The sequence below is a fragment of the Ranitomeya variabilis genome, chromosome 6 (genome assembly GCF_051348905.1).
Source record: "Ranitomeya variabilis isolate aRanVar5 chromosome 6, aRanVar5.hap1, whole genome shotgun sequence".
Taxonomy (NCBI): Eukaryota; Metazoa; Chordata; class Amphibia; order Anura; family Dendrobatidae; genus Ranitomeya; species Ranitomeya variabilis.
The window spans coordinates 515,566,988-515,582,225 of record NC_135237.1 but is presented as its reverse complement, the minus strand read 5'-3'; the positions used below and the strand labels follow the sequence as shown (position 1 = coordinate 515,582,225).

Genomic DNA, 15,238 nt, shown 5'->3' with positions numbered 1-15,238 from the left:
CCCTATAAAATCAAACCAGCAAAGGCTATGCAGACAGCTGCAGGCTGATATTAATAGCCTGGGAAGGGGCCATGGATATTGGCACACCTACAGGCTAAAAACATCAGTTCTTAGCCGTCCCAGAAATGGTGCATCTTAGAGATGCGCCAATTCTGGCACTTAGCCTCGCTCTTCCCACTTGCCATATAGCAGTGGCAAGTGGGGTTCATATTTGTGGGGTTGATGTCACTTTTGTATTGTCAGGTGACATCAAGCCCACAGGTTAGTAATGGAGAGGCGTCTATAAGACACCTATCCATTACTAACCCCATAGTTATATGGTAAATACACGGCCAGAATAAAGTCCTTTATTTGAAATAATCACACAGACTCCTTTATTGAATCTTAATTTACCATACTTACTAAACGCCTAATCCCCGATGCCCTCGTCTCCTGCAACAAAAATACAATAATAAACCAACATATAATACTATCCTGTCCGACATAGTCCATTTACCGAGTGTCCCACGACAATCTCGCGTGTAGAACAGTCACATCAGGAGATGTGACCACTCTACCCGGCCTCCGGTGATACACAGGAGATAATCGCTCCCACAGTATATCACTGAGCCGCCATGAGAATTCACCGGAGTTCATCAGCTCCGGTGCTCTCACTTATGGCACCGTTGCATGAGTACTTTCCCATGTAATTATGTAAAGGTTTTGATTTTGTTTTTACAATTGAACACAGGCACCGGATGATGGGACTACGCTCTCATCATCGGCTCATGCGGTCTCTGCTATATGTGACAGCAGACATAGTAGTAGTCCCATCAGACGACGCCTGGATACACACACGTACAGACACACACCCGCAGACAGACACACACAGACACCCGCAGATAGACACGCAGACACCCGCAGACAGACACCCGCAGACAGACACGCAGACGCAGACACCCGCAGACAGACACAGACACCAGCAGACAGACACAGACAAACACGCACATTTTCTCCACTCACACATATTCTCCGCCCACACACTCTTCCTTCTTCTAACATAATTTCCTTTCTGCAGCGTTTTCGGCAGCAAATCCGCAAACCTTTCTATACCTGTGGTTTGGCTGCGGATTTGACTAACTCAATGTAAGTCTATGGGTGCAGAAACGTTGCAGATCTGCAAAAAGAATTGACATGCTGCGGAAAATAAAACGCTGCGAATCAGGACGGAATTTTCTGCAGCATGTGAACACCAATTATGGATTCTCATTGATTAATCCCTTTCTGACCTCGGACGGGATAGTACGTCCGAGGTCAGAAGCCCCGCTTTGATGCGTGCTCCGGCGGTGAGCCCGCATCAAAGCCGGGACATGTCAACTGTTTTGAACAGATGACATGTGCCCATAATAGGCGCGGGCAGAATCGCGATCTGCCCGCACCTATTAACTAGTTAAATGCCGCTGTCAAACGCAGACAGTGGCATTCAACCGGCGCTTCCGGCCAGGTGGCCGGAAATGAGCGCATCGCCGACCCCCGTCACATGATCGGGGGTCAGCGATGCTTCTGCAGAGTAACCATAGAGGTCCTTGAGACCTCTATGGTTACTGATCCCGGATAGCTGTGAGCGCCACCCTGTGGTCGGCGCTCACAGCACACCTGCATTTCTGCTGCATAGCAGCGATCTGATGATCGCTGCTATGTAGCAGAGGCGATCGCGTTGTGCCTGCTTCTAGCCTCCCATGGAGGCTATAGAAGCATGGCAAAAGTAAAAAAAAAAGTAAAAAAAATGTGAAAAAAATAAAAAAAATATAAAAGTTTAAATCACCCACCTTTCGCCCCAATCAAAATAAATCAATTAAAAAAAAATCAAACCTACACATATTTGGTATCGCCACGTTCAGAATCGCCCGATCTATCAATAAAAAAAGGATTAACCTGATCGCTAAACGGCGTAGCGAGAAAAAAATTCGAAACGCCAGAATTAGTTTTTTTTGGTCGCCACGACATTGCATTAAAATGCAATAACGGGCGATCAAAAGAACATATCTGCACCAAAATGGTATCATTAAAAACGCCAGCTCGGCACGCAAAAAATAAGCCCTCAACCGACCCCAGATCGTGAAAAATGGAGACGCTACGAGTATCGGAAAATGGCGCATTTTTTTTTTTTTAGCAAAGTTTGGAATTTTTTTTCACCAGTTAGATAAAAAATAACCTAGTCATGTTAGGTGTCTATGAACTCGTACTGACCTGGAGAATCATAAGGGCAGCTCAGTTTTAGCATTTAGTGAACCTAGCAAAAAAAGCAAAACAAAAAACAAGTGTGGGACTGCACTTTTTTGGCAATTTCACCGCACTTGGAATTTTTTTCCCGTTTTCTAGTACATGACATGGTAAAACCAATGATGTCGTTCAAAAGTACAACTCGTCCCGCAAAAAATAAGCCCTCACATGGCCAAACTGACGGAAAAATAAAAAAGTTATGGCTCTGGGAAGAAGGAGAGCGAAAAACGACCACGGAAAAACGGAAAATCCCAAGGTCATGAAAGGGTTAACCTTACTTGAGCAATCCTTTGCGGATTTGGTGCAATTCTGCGCAGAAGAAACGCTGCGGATCCGCAATAAATCCGCAACATGTGCACATAGCCTAACACACTGATATTTTTTCGCAACAAAAATATGCAGAATCAAAATCGTACTAAACACTCACCTTGGAAATTTAGCCTAACATCAGTGGAGTGGAGCTCTGCTGACGTCATGCTGATTGGAAGCCAGCTCCCTTCAGTTCGGCAGCGGGGATCCGGCTGTCAATCATCATGACATCGGCAGAGATGCCTGTCGACAGAGCAGAGCGGAAGGGAAGAAGCTGGTCTGCCAACATGAAATTACCTGAAGCCACAGAATTGCCAACAAGAGATGTCCGTGACTGCTTTGTGCTGGCAGGGATCGGCACCAGGCCAAACATGCAAGTAGTTAATAACTTGCTGCCTGTTAGTTCTTAACCACATATGAAGAAACAAAGTCATGGATAATCCCTTTAAAGTGATTCTGATGAACCTCATATAAAGTTTAGCTGTTCTATTAGGATTTTCTTGATTTTTCTCTGGCCTGGAGACAGAGAGGAACACTGAGGTGACGGACTGGGGGCAGAGAGGAGTGCTGAGGAGACGGCCTGGGAGCAGAGAGGAGTGCTGAGAAGACAGTCTGAGGGCAGGGAAGAGCCCTGAGGGGATGGCCTGGGTGCAGAGAGGAGCCCAGAGGAGATGGCCTGGGGGCAGAGAGGAACCCAGAGGAGATGGCCTGGGGGCAGAGAGGAGCCCAGAGGAGACGGCCTGGGGGCAGAGAGGAGCCCTGAAGAGACGGCATGGGGGCAGAGAGGAGCACTGAGGAGACGGCCTAGGGCAGAGAGAAGCCCTGAGAAGACAGCCTACGGGCAGAGAGGAGCCCTGAGGAGACAGCCTGAGGGCAGAGAGGAGCCCTGAGGAGACGGCCTGGGGGCAGAGAGGAACTATAAGGAGACGGCCTGGGGGCAGAGAGGAGCCCTGAGGAGACGGCCTGGGGGCAGAGGAGAGCCCTGAGGAGACGGCCTGGGGGCAGAGAGGAGCCCTGAAGAGACGGCCTGGGGGCAGAGAGGAGCACTGAGGAGACGGCCTAGGGCAGAGAGGAGCCCTCAGGAGACAGCTTGGGGCAGAGAGGAACCATAAGGAGACAGCCTGGGGGCAGAGAGGAGCCCTGAGGAGACGGCCTGGGGGCAGAGAGGAGTCCTGAGGAGACGGCCTGAGTGTGGACTGATAGGAACAAGAACTTAGCTTTGAAATGTGATGGACACGTGGAAAGAAGGTTGACGGAGCTGATTATAGTCAGTGGGGACAGTCAGACTCTATGCCCAGCTGCTTTCCGTTCTTCTGGTCCTATAATGAACAGGACAACAAAAAAAGCTTTAGCAGTAGTGTGAACACAGCCTCAAGGCTTTGTCCATCACTTTCTACACTTTTAGGGTATGTGCACACGTCAGGATTTCTTGCAGTAATTTCCTGAAGAAAACCGGAAATTTTCTGCAAGAAATCCGCATTTTTTTTGCGGTTTTTTTTCCGTTTTTTTCGCGTTTTTTTTAGCATTTTGCAAGTGTAATTAGCTTGCAGAATGCTAAAGTTTTCCAAGCGATCTGTAGCATCGCTTGGAAAACTGATTGACAGGTTGGTCACACTCGTCAAACATACTGTTTGACAAGTGTGACCAACTTTTTACTATAGATGCAGCTTATGCAGCATCAATAGTAAAAGATAGAATGTTTAAAAATAATAAAAAAAATAAAAAAAATGGTTATACTCACCTGCAGACAGACGATCTCCTCAGCGGCGTCCGTTCCTATAGATGGTGTGTGTGTGCAGGACCTTCGATGACGTCGCGGCTTGTGATTGGTCGCGTGAACGGTCACATGAGCGGTCTCGTGACCAATCACAAGACCGCAACGTCATCGCAGGTCCTTCACACAGAGCATCTATAGGAACGGAAGAGAGAGGATGCACCGCTGAGAGGCGGGAAGACTTTTTTACCAATTATATGGTGCCCAGTCCGTGGAGGAGAGTCTCCTCTCCTCCACCCTGGGTACCAACCGCACATAATCTGCTTACTTCCCGCATGGTGTGCACAGCCCCGTGCGGGAAGTAAGCAGATCAATGCACTCCTAGGTGTGCGGAATCCCCGCAATTCCGCATTTTTAATGAACATGTTGCTTTTTTTTCCGCGATGCTATTTTTTCGTGGAAAAAAATGCAACATTTGCACAAGAAATGCGGAATACACTGTAAATAATAGGAGGCATATGTTATCGTTTTTTTTGCGTTTTTTTCGTGTTTTTACCACGTTTTTATAGCGAAAAAACGCAAAAAAAACGCAAAAAATACTGAATGTGTGCACATGGCCTTAATGTGGCGCGGTGAAAAGAAATGGTAAATGGCCGTGATTAAGACTGTGGCGTAAATCCTTGCTACATGCCACCCATTCTGTCCCTTTTTTTTCTTCTTCAAGAATCTGGAATTTAGGAAAAGAAAAAACCCCAAACACTTGTGGAATTGTGTTTTTTCCCACAATTTCACCGCACTTTGTTCTTTTTCTAGTGAATTATATGGTAAAATGTATGGTGTTATGCAAAACTATAAAAGTCCCCCCCCCAAAAAAATCCTTATACCGCTATGTGGACGGAAAAATAAAATAGTTACGGCTCTCAGAAGAAGGGGAGGAAAAAAATCCCCATTTCCAAGGAAAAGGTGAGAGATCCAGTAGACCGTGCTAATACAGTCATAATAATAATAATAGTAATAATAATAATAATGTCCGTGTTTATTGTTATAAATGATAAATTACAGAAATTTCAGTCTGGAATTGGAGGAACCACAATGTAATATGACGCGGAGCGCAGTGCAGTCCTCATGTAACCAACCTACATCATGGCGACTGCCTGTCCCGGCGACACTTCTGTGATAGGCGGGGTCAGACACTCTCTACAACCTCATTGGCTGCTTAGATCGTCGCTCAATCGGATGTGCTGATGACCGAGCGGAAGTCCCGCCTCCTCACTTCCCCGCCCACACTAAACATGGCGGGTGAGTCCGCAATGGAGCTCTTGTTTTTAGATACTTTCAAGCACCAGAGCACGGAGGTGAGAAAAGCCGCCATGTTAGTGATGTGGCACCAGTGCGTTACTGTGGGGCTCGTCCAGGGAGGTCGCGGTGGCTATATCAGGGCTGGTGCTGCCGGAGGCCGCATGAGGCCTAGTACTGGGCTCTGGGAGGCGGTTACTTCCAGGGCCGGTGTCTGCGCTTCTCTGCCGGGACTTGTTCACCGTCTGCATCTCTGTCATGTGGCTGTTTCTGCAGAGTTGTGTGTAATGACCTGGAAACTGCAGATAGTTGGGGACTAAAAGTACCATAATGCATTGCTAGGGCTTGCTGACACTTGTGGTTCGCACACGTCTGTGTGTTGAGTTTTCTGCTATAGATGGGTTTCTTTACAGATGAATTGTGTCTATATATAATTCAGATTTTATGTGTTCCTTGCTGAGTCGCTGTCAGTGAATGCAATCATCTATAGGGAACCCGGCAGGTCCGGGGTTAATAGCATGTGGTTGGGGCCAAGGCACTGTACTGAAAGTGCGGCACCCGGGAGAAGATAAAGGTTTTTCCTCCCGGTAGCTGCCAGCTATCGGTTATACAGGTGCTGCCGTAGTCACCGTGCACGGCACACCCCGACACTGACGGCTGGCTGTATACTGATGCACTGCAGAGCCGGCTGTCAGTCATACACTGCTGGCTGTATACTGATGCACTGCAGAGCCGGCTGTCAGTCATACACTGCTGGCTGTATACTGATGCACTGCAGAGCCGGCTGTCAGTCATACACTGCTGGCTGTATACTGATGCACTGCAGAGCCGGCTGTCAGTCATACACTGCTGGCTGTATACTGATGCACTGCAGAGCCGGCTGTCAGTCATACACTGCTGGCTGTATACTGATGCACTGCAGAGCCGGCTGTCAGTCATACACTGCTGGCTGTATACTGATGCACTGCAGAGCCGGCTGTCAGTCATACACTGCTGGCTGTATACTGATGCACTGCAGAGCCGGCTGTCAGTCATACACTGCTGGCTGTATACTGATGCACTGCAGAGCCGGCTGTCAGTCATACACTGATGGCTGTGTATTGATGCACTGCAGAGCCGGCTGTCAGTCATACACTGATGGCTGTGTATTGATGCACTGCAGAGCCGGCTGTCAGTCATACACTGCTGGCTGTATACTAATGCACTGCAGAGCCGGCTAGCTGTACACTGATGCACTGCAGAGCCGGCTGTGTACTAATGCACTGCAGAGCCGGCTGTCAGTCATACACTGACGGCTGGCTGTCTACTGATGCACTGCAGAGCCGGCTGTCAGTCATACAATGCTGGCTGTATACTAATGCACTGCAGAGCCGGCTGGCTGTATACTGATGCACTGTAGAGCCGGCTGTCAGTCATACACTCACGGCTGGCTGTACACTGATGCACTGCAGAGCCGGCTGTCAGTCATACAGGCGCTGCCACAGTTACCGTTCACAGCACTGGCGACTGTCAGTCATAGCCGGGACGTGCTTCCAGTTGCTGCGTCCAGTGGCGCTGCCATGTCTGTATGTCTGAAAGCCGGCGGCTACCGGGAGGAGAGCGGTTTATTTTCTCCCGGGTGTCACGCTTCCAGTGACGTGCTCAGGGTTATTCCTAATGCTGTTAGCTTGATTTGGGTTTTGTATTTTTTTGTGTTCATTGTGTGGGATTCTCCAGGGCGGTATATTATGGCGACACCAAAGTAACTTTGTATATATAATTTTTTTATTGGCCTGGTTTGTGTTGCTATTGTCCAAGACCTGTAACTTTTTTTGTTTTTTCTTCTTCCAGTGGAGCTTTTTTTAATGGTGAACTGTAGTTTTTATTGGTAACTTTTTAGGATACGTACCCTATTTCTCCTACGCCTCATTGGGGGACACAGGACCATGGGTGTTATGCTGCTGCCACTAGGAGGACACTAAGTAATACAGAAAGAATAGCTCCTCCCCTGCAGTGTGCACCCTCCTGCTGGCTCTCAGTGAACCAGTTCTTGCTTAGTGTCTGTGGGAGGCACTTGGGTCTGCTTTCAGACCCCACCGTTTTTATTTTATCTTTTTACTTTTTATTCTATTTTTCCTTAACGGAGCGAATGGGGGTGACGGATCCTTTCTAGGCTCCGATCTCCCCCGAACCATCAACAGGCAAGTACGTGGAGCGTCCCTCCCGTATCCTTTCCTGCAACGTTGGATGCCAGCCCTGAGCTCATATTATGGGCGACGGTTCCTTCGCGTTCCGATCTTCCCCCCCCTCCCTCCTCCATAGCAGGTGATCACATAGAGTAGCCCTCCATCTACCTCTCCTGGAGCCAGGTGCATAGCCGGACATGATATATATGGCGTCCGTGCAGCCCCCCTCTGCATCACCACTGATATAGCGGATGACGCATGGCGGCAGAAGCTCTCCACCCCCTCCCTAACTATGGCGGCGGTGGATTGAGCACCGGCCCACCGCATCTACCGTGAGTACACTGCGGGGGCTGGGGCTCCTGGTCCCCGAGGTATGGGAGGTCCGCACCTTAAGCCTGTGTCCGTGGGTGGTCCGTAGTGCGGCAACCCCATGAAGGAGTGCAGTTAATGATGGCGCTAATAGCGGTCGCGGCGCTGCAGGCAACCGCAGAAGAAAGAACGAAGAAAAAAATTTTTCCAGGACGTCCCACTGACAGCACTCTGGAGGACGTCCTCCTCCTCCTTTCAGGGACAGGAAACAATACGAGAGGTTAAAAGGTCCCACTCCGCCCCCTTCCTTTAGTGTTTTTCCTGTCCCTGCATGGAGGGACACACGACAGATCAAGCTTACCGGACCGGAGGGCTCAGGGGGATCGTGCGGCTGGTCCAATATCCTTCCCCCTCGTCGATAGCCCAGGGCAGATACTTCCCGGGTGGGAGTCCCTGTGCCCAGAGACCAGTTGAGCGGACGGGCTCCTGGGTGAGCCGCTTCCTCCCAGGGGGGGGCTCTCGGCTCAGGCGCCAGGATGGACAAGAGGCGCCGGCGCCAGGAAGGAGAAGAGGTGCAGAGGTCCGCATGCTCTCATACGAGCATGCAGGGGCGGCAGAACCTCCCGGCTTCAGCGTGTGTTCCACTGCGGGGAACGCGAAAGTAAGTGATGTAACGTCACTTCCGGTGACGTCAGCGGCGTCATTTCCGGCAGATTCGTCGGCCGGGTATGCGTTCCACAGTGTGGAACCTAGAGACACCCATAAAAAAGCGCCGGATATGGGAATAAGCGTCCAGCGTTCCACACAGTGGCCAAAGTCCACACAGGATTTGATGTTTGGAGGGCTTACATCGCAAAGACAGACGGTATTCCCTGTAAGCGATCATCTCAGACAGATGATATTGCAAGAATGGAAGGATGCAGAACGTAGACTGGTAGTGTCCCGGGAATTTAAGAGTCATCTGCCATTTGATCCTGAAGATATCAAGACATGGGAAGAAATACCGAAAGTTGACGTACCTATAGCCAAGGTTACTAAAAAAACGGCTATTCCATTTGAGGACTCATCTAGGCTCAGAGACGCTATGGACCGCAAAGCAGATATTCTGTTGCGTCGTTCTTGGGAAACGTCGGCAGCTCTGATAAAGGCTAACATAGCAGCCACGTCAGTAGCCAGGTCCATGTATTTGTGGATGGGGCAGTTAGAGGAACATTTGGTGAATAAAACCCCGCAGGCTGATATAATTTCCTCCTTACCCATCATAAAGTCTGCCACAGCCTTTATGGCTGATACGTCAGCAGAATCAGTGAGATTTGCAGCCAGAAATAGTTCATTATCCAATGCGACTCGTAGGGCTATATGGCTTAAATCTTGGTCAGGAGATAATGCATCTAAAAATAAGTTAGGCTACGTTCACATTTGCGTTGTGCGCCGCAGCGTCGGCGCCGCAACGCACAACGCCAACAAAAACGCATGCACAACGCTGCGTTTTGCGCCACATGCGTCCTTTTTTTCATTGATTTTGGACGCAGCAAAAATGCAACTTGCTGCGTCCTCTGCTCCCGGACGCGGGCGCCGCAGGGACGCATGCGGCGCAAAACGCAAGTGCGACGCATGTCCATGCGCCCCCATGTTAAATATAGGGGCGCATGCGGCGATGCTGCGGCGCCGACCGCAAATGTGAACGTAGCCTTATGTGCCATTCCCTTTTCAGGATCCAAAGTATTTGGACAGGCATTAGACGACATTCTAGAATCCGCATCAGACAATAAAAAAGGGTTTCCCAAGGAAAAACCGAGAAAATTTCAGCCATTTTGGAAAAGACCCCCACCTCGAAGTTCCTATAGAGGCAAACAGCCTGACTATAGAAGAACAGTGGAGATCCAGCAGAGGTGCTTATAGAGGAGCCTATTCTCAGAACAGAAGGGGAAGAAATTCCCTTTTTGGGTCAAGCCCTAGATCTAGGAGACAATGACGCCATAGGTATAGGGGGCAGACTCAGTCTTTTTCTGAACAACTGGAGGAAAATCACAAAAAATGCGTATGTCCTCAATATAATTTCAGAACGTTACAAGATAGAACTCATATCCCCAGCACCACAGAGGTGTATCCCACCTACAAGTGTGGCGGAAAATTCACCAATGTTCACAGACCTTCAGAAGTTGTTCAGTTCTCAGGTTATAGTGCGGGTTCCCACAACAGAAATAGCCAGGGGTCACTACTCTTCACCATTTTCAATCCCAAAGCCATCAGGAGAAACACGCACAATAATAAACCTAAAACCTTTAAACGTCTGTCAAATACAAAAGATTCAGAATGGAATCAATAAAAACAACTATTCACCTCATAGACAAAGATGCGGTAATGTGTACGCTCGATCTAAGAAGTGCGTATTATCAGGTTCCAATCCATGCAACATCTCAGGAGCTTCTGAGGTTTTCTGTAAAAATTCCGGACCAAACCTGCCACCTCCAATTTCAGTGTCTCCCGTTCGGCCTTGCCTCAGCACCAAGGATATTTACAAAACTGGTAGCGGAGGTAGTGGCATACTTAAGAAACGAAGGAATTACAATAATTCCTTATTTGGACGATTTTCTAATGGTAGCCAGAACAAAAAACGTCTTACTCCTACACAGGGATCGAGCCATTTCAGTATTGGAACACCTAGGTTGGGTCGTAAATCGAAAGAAATCACACATAAAGCCCGAATCTCGGAAGGTATTTCTGGGAGTTCTTCTAGATGCCACCTCAAGACAATCCTTTCTGCCAAGAGAAAAGCAGGAGTCAATGAGAACGTTGATCATAGAATTCCTAAAACATCGGATTACTATAAGATCGGCCATGAAGATCTTAGGGAAGATGACGGCCTGTATCACTTGCGTAAGATGGGCACAAGCTCACTCAAGAAGATTACAGGATCAGGTTCTCTCGACATGGGATCGGCGTCAGTCGTCACTGGACAGAATAATCCATTTATCAAAGACAGTAAAAAAGTCATTGCAGTGGTGGACACAATACAGCAACCTAAGAGTGGGTGTTCCATGGACCTTGACTCCTTGTGTGGTGATCACTACAGACGCCAGTCAGTGGGGTTGGGGAGCCCATCTAGAAGGATCATTCATCCAAGGCAGGTGGCCAGAAGATATCAGTCAAAAATCTTCAAACTACAGAGAGCTTTACGCTGTCTGGGAAGCTCTAAGAAGGAATCACTCTCGCTTGAAGAACAAACATGTGAAGATCCTAACAGACAACATGACAGCGGTATCCTTCATAAGACATCAAGGAGGTCCCAGACACAAACCACTTCAGGAGTTGGCACGAAGAATATTTTTTTTGGGCAGAGAACACAGTCCTGTCAATCACAGCAGTCCACTTAGAGGGATCTCAGAACGTTCTGGCCGATTATTTGAGCAGAAAAGAAGTCTGTCCGACAGAATGGGAGCTAAATCAAGAAATCTTACACCGAATATGTCACCATTGGGGGACTCGCAAGATAGATCTATTTGCTACAAGAAAAAATTCGAAGGTGGCCAGATTCTATTCACTCAACCGTACGGACATGCCGGAAGCAGTCGACGCCTTGAGCCAAACATGGGTCGAACCACTTTCTTATGCATTTCCTCCAATAGCACTCATTCCGAGGGTACTCAGAAAAATTCAGGAAGACCAAGCAACAGTTCTGATGGTTGTACCATTCTGGCCAAAAAGGAGCTGGTTTCCGTTGCTAGGAGCCATGACAACAGAGAATCCGATCAGACTTCCCCTATGGAAGGACATCATTTATCAAGGGCCCGTGTTACATCAAAACCCGGAACGATTACACCTTTCAGCGTGGATCCTGAGAGGGACATCTTGAAAGCGCGGGGGCTATCTGATGAAGTCATTTCAACAATTCAGGCTAGTCGTAAGCCAGTAACTTCAGCTATTTACTGCAAAATTTGGAAAAAATTCTGTATGGAAGGTGGCAGGTCGGCCGTGATGTCGGAGAACCCGGATGTTCCCAGAGTTCTGGATTTTCTCCAATCCGGATTCAATATGGGGCTGAGACCTAGTACCCTTAAGGTGCAGATTTCAGCTCTTAGCACATTCTTGGATTATCCGTTGGCCTCTCACCCATGGATAATTAGATTCATAAAAGCCATCCAGAGATTACGTCCCACGTTTAGACAATTAACTCCCACTTGGGATTTAAATCTAGTGCTCAGAGCCCTATGTAAAGATCCTTATACCCTTAAGGATGACATGCCCATTGCAGTACGAACTTTGAAAACAGCCTTTTTGGTAGCGATTACAACGGCCAAAAGAGTGGGGGAGATACAAGCCCTGTCAATTAAGGATCCGTACCTCCAGATTCATGAGGATCATATAATCTTAAAACTAGATCCATCATTTATTCCCAAAGTAGCTTCAGTACAAAACAGGAATCAGGAAATAATTCTACCCTCCTTTTGCAATAAACCCTCTAATACAAAGGAACAATCTTTACATTCTCTTGATGTCAGACAAGCAGTGCAGTGCTAGACTATCTAGAAGCCACTAGTACCTGGAGAAAAGATCCCAATCTATTTATCCTTTTTGGAGGTAAAAATAGGGGTAAAAAAGCATCCAAAACCTCTCTAGCTAGATGGATCACTACAGTAATCGCAAAAGCCTATGCATCAGAAGGGGTAGATTGTCCTGTAGGAATTAAAGCCCATTCTACTCGGGCCATTTCAGCATCATGGGCTGAACGGGCAGGGGCATCATTAGAACAGATCTGTAAAGCCGCAACCTGGGCCAGCGTAAACACATTCTGTAAACACTATAAACTAGACGTGTTAGCAACCCAGCAAATGTCATTTGGGAGAAAGGTTCTCCAGGCAGTTGTCCCACCCTAAAGGAGTTTTCTTTGGTATTCTCCAGAGTGCTGTCAGGGGGACGTCCTGGAAAATGGGTATTATACCTACCGATAATTCGGTTTCCAGGAGTCCATCCTGACAGCACCGTTACTTCCTCCCTATGTATACTATGTCATATGCTGTAAATATGATTTGGTTAATAAAATTCAAATGGTATCTATCCATGATGTGGTACTTGTCAAAACACTTAAGGAAGGGGGCGGAGTGGGACCTTTTACCTCTCGTGTTGTTTCCTGTCCCTGCAAGGAAGAGGAGGACGTCCTCCAGAGTGCTGTCATGATGGACTCCTGGAAACCGAATTATCGGTAGGTATAATACCCATTTTTTTTCCCTCAATACAGGCCGGAGTTTTGGCCACGCCCACCGGCAGTTAGCCCCACTCACTTTTCCTGGCGATTCTCGTTCCCTGTGATGAGCTCCTACTTCCTGGTCTCGGCGGCCATCTTGGGACACCCACAGCCCTGATGCTGCAGCACTGCTCCAGCGTTTCCTATCACAGCCCTCAGGACTAGCGTTTTTTCTCTGCCTACACTGCGGACCTCCCTGGGGACTCAAGACACAGGACCTGGGTAAGCTGCAGACACATAGCTTAACCCTTCCCCTGCTAGTAAGCGCTTTCCTCCAGGCTTTACTATATCTCAACCAAAGCCTCACAAAAAGTCTGGGAAAACCCACACTGTATTTTTCGCTGCATGTACCTCTTGTAAGGTATCATTACCCCGGGGTCACAATACTGCATTATGCACAGCTTGTGAACCGGTGACTGCTCAGGGACCACCTGTTGCTGATACTGAACCCAGTGAGCCTAGTCCCCCTGAGTGGGCTACCTCCCTTTCCTGGTCTATGGCATCCCTGGCAAAAGTGTTAGACTTGTTCCGAGACCCTTCCTCTAACCAGGGCACTAATACGGACGACGCTTCCGATGGTCAGAACCCCTCGTACTCCAGGGGTCGTACCTTGCCAAGGAGTTCTCACTCTTCCAGGAAAAGGACTCATGCCATATCCCCAGACCATCACCGGTTTTCGGGTTCTGAGAGCTCCATTTCTCGCTCCCCTTCCATTGGGGCTAGTAGAGAACCTGTTTCAGAGGTCGAAACTGACACGTCCCTAGATCAGGAATTTCATCATGATCAGGAGACTCTCGACTCTCTAATTGAGTCAGTGAATAAGGCTTTGAGACTTTGAGGAGGAAGCCTTATCTAAAACGGATCATGCCGTGTCCTTTAAGAGGACCAAATGAGCTCACAGAGTGTTTGCCACTCATCCCGAGTTTAAGCAAATTGTTGAATCTTACAGGATCCGTCCAGATAAACGATTCACAGGGCAGAAGCCCATGGAGTCCAAATATCCCTTTGCCCAGGATCTAAGAAAAGATTGGTCACAATCTTCCCCAGTAGATCCTCCTGAATCGTGCCTGGCTACGAAATCTGTTTTATCCTCCTCGGAGGGCGCCTCTATTAAAATTCCAACCGATCGTCAGATCGACAATATGGCGCGTTCAGCTTTTGAAGCCTCAGTGGCCACACTCTTTCCATCTTTTGCCGCTACGTGGGTGGCTAAGGCTATGACCCACTGGGCTGAGATCTTGTCTTCAGCAGTACTGGATACCAATCTTCCCCCCGAGATAGCAGACCTCGCTACTCAGATAGCCAGAGCTGGAGATTTTGTAGTGACCGCGTCCCTGGATGCCGCTGACTGCGTTTCTCAAGCAGCAGCCAATGCCATCACCATCTAGAGGTCCTTATGGCTCAGGGACTGGCGTGCGGATTCTACTTCTAAAAAGTCATTGACTTCTCTCCCATATCAGAGCGGTCGCCTTTTTGGCGAAAAGCTCGACCAGTTAATTTCTGACGCCACTGGAGGGAAGAGTAAATTTTTTCCACAACAGAGACCCTCTCGGCCCTTTTGGAACCCGCAACCACAGGCTCGGTCCCAATTTTTTCGTTCCAACTCAAACTGGTCCTCTACTTCCACATCTGCCGGTTCCGGCTGGGCACAACGCGGAGACAGAGGTTCACAGGCCTCTTTTAAGCCTTCCCCTTCATGGAGAGGCAGGCCAAGGCAGCCGGGATCCAGAGGCGCCAGAACGGGCAGACCTTCCACACAATGACTCCCTGCGGTATCCGGGGGACACCCTCAAAGTAGGCGGCCGCCTGCTTTCCTTCAGTGCCGCGTGGCTCTCGGTGGTTCACGACGAGTGGGTCCGCGGTCTGGTGTCCTCCGGATACAAGATAGATCTCTTATCTCGTCCTCCAAACCGTTTTTTCCTGTCTTCTCCTCCCAGG

General features: G+C 48.6%; 1 protein-coding gene across 2 annotated transcripts in view; it reads left to right on the top strand.

Moving 5' to 3' along the window:
• Positions 1-5,511: 5,511 nt before the first annotated feature.
• Positions 5,512-15,238, top strand: part of VIRMA (vir like m6A methyltransferase associated) — a 71,041-nt gene continuing 61,314 nt past the window's right edge. Inside the window, exon 1 of one of the 2 annotated variants that reach the window (XM_077270971.1) lies at positions 5,512-5,584. Coding sequence is in view for 1 of the 2 variants with exons in the window: in XM_077270970.1 (XP_077127085.1) it covers positions 5,578-5,640 (63 nt within the window). In the remaining variant the exon portion in view is untranslated. Of the gene's footprint in view, positions 5,641-15,238 lie in introns of both variants that reach the window. The other variant, XM_077270970.1, reaches the window with a different exon arrangement.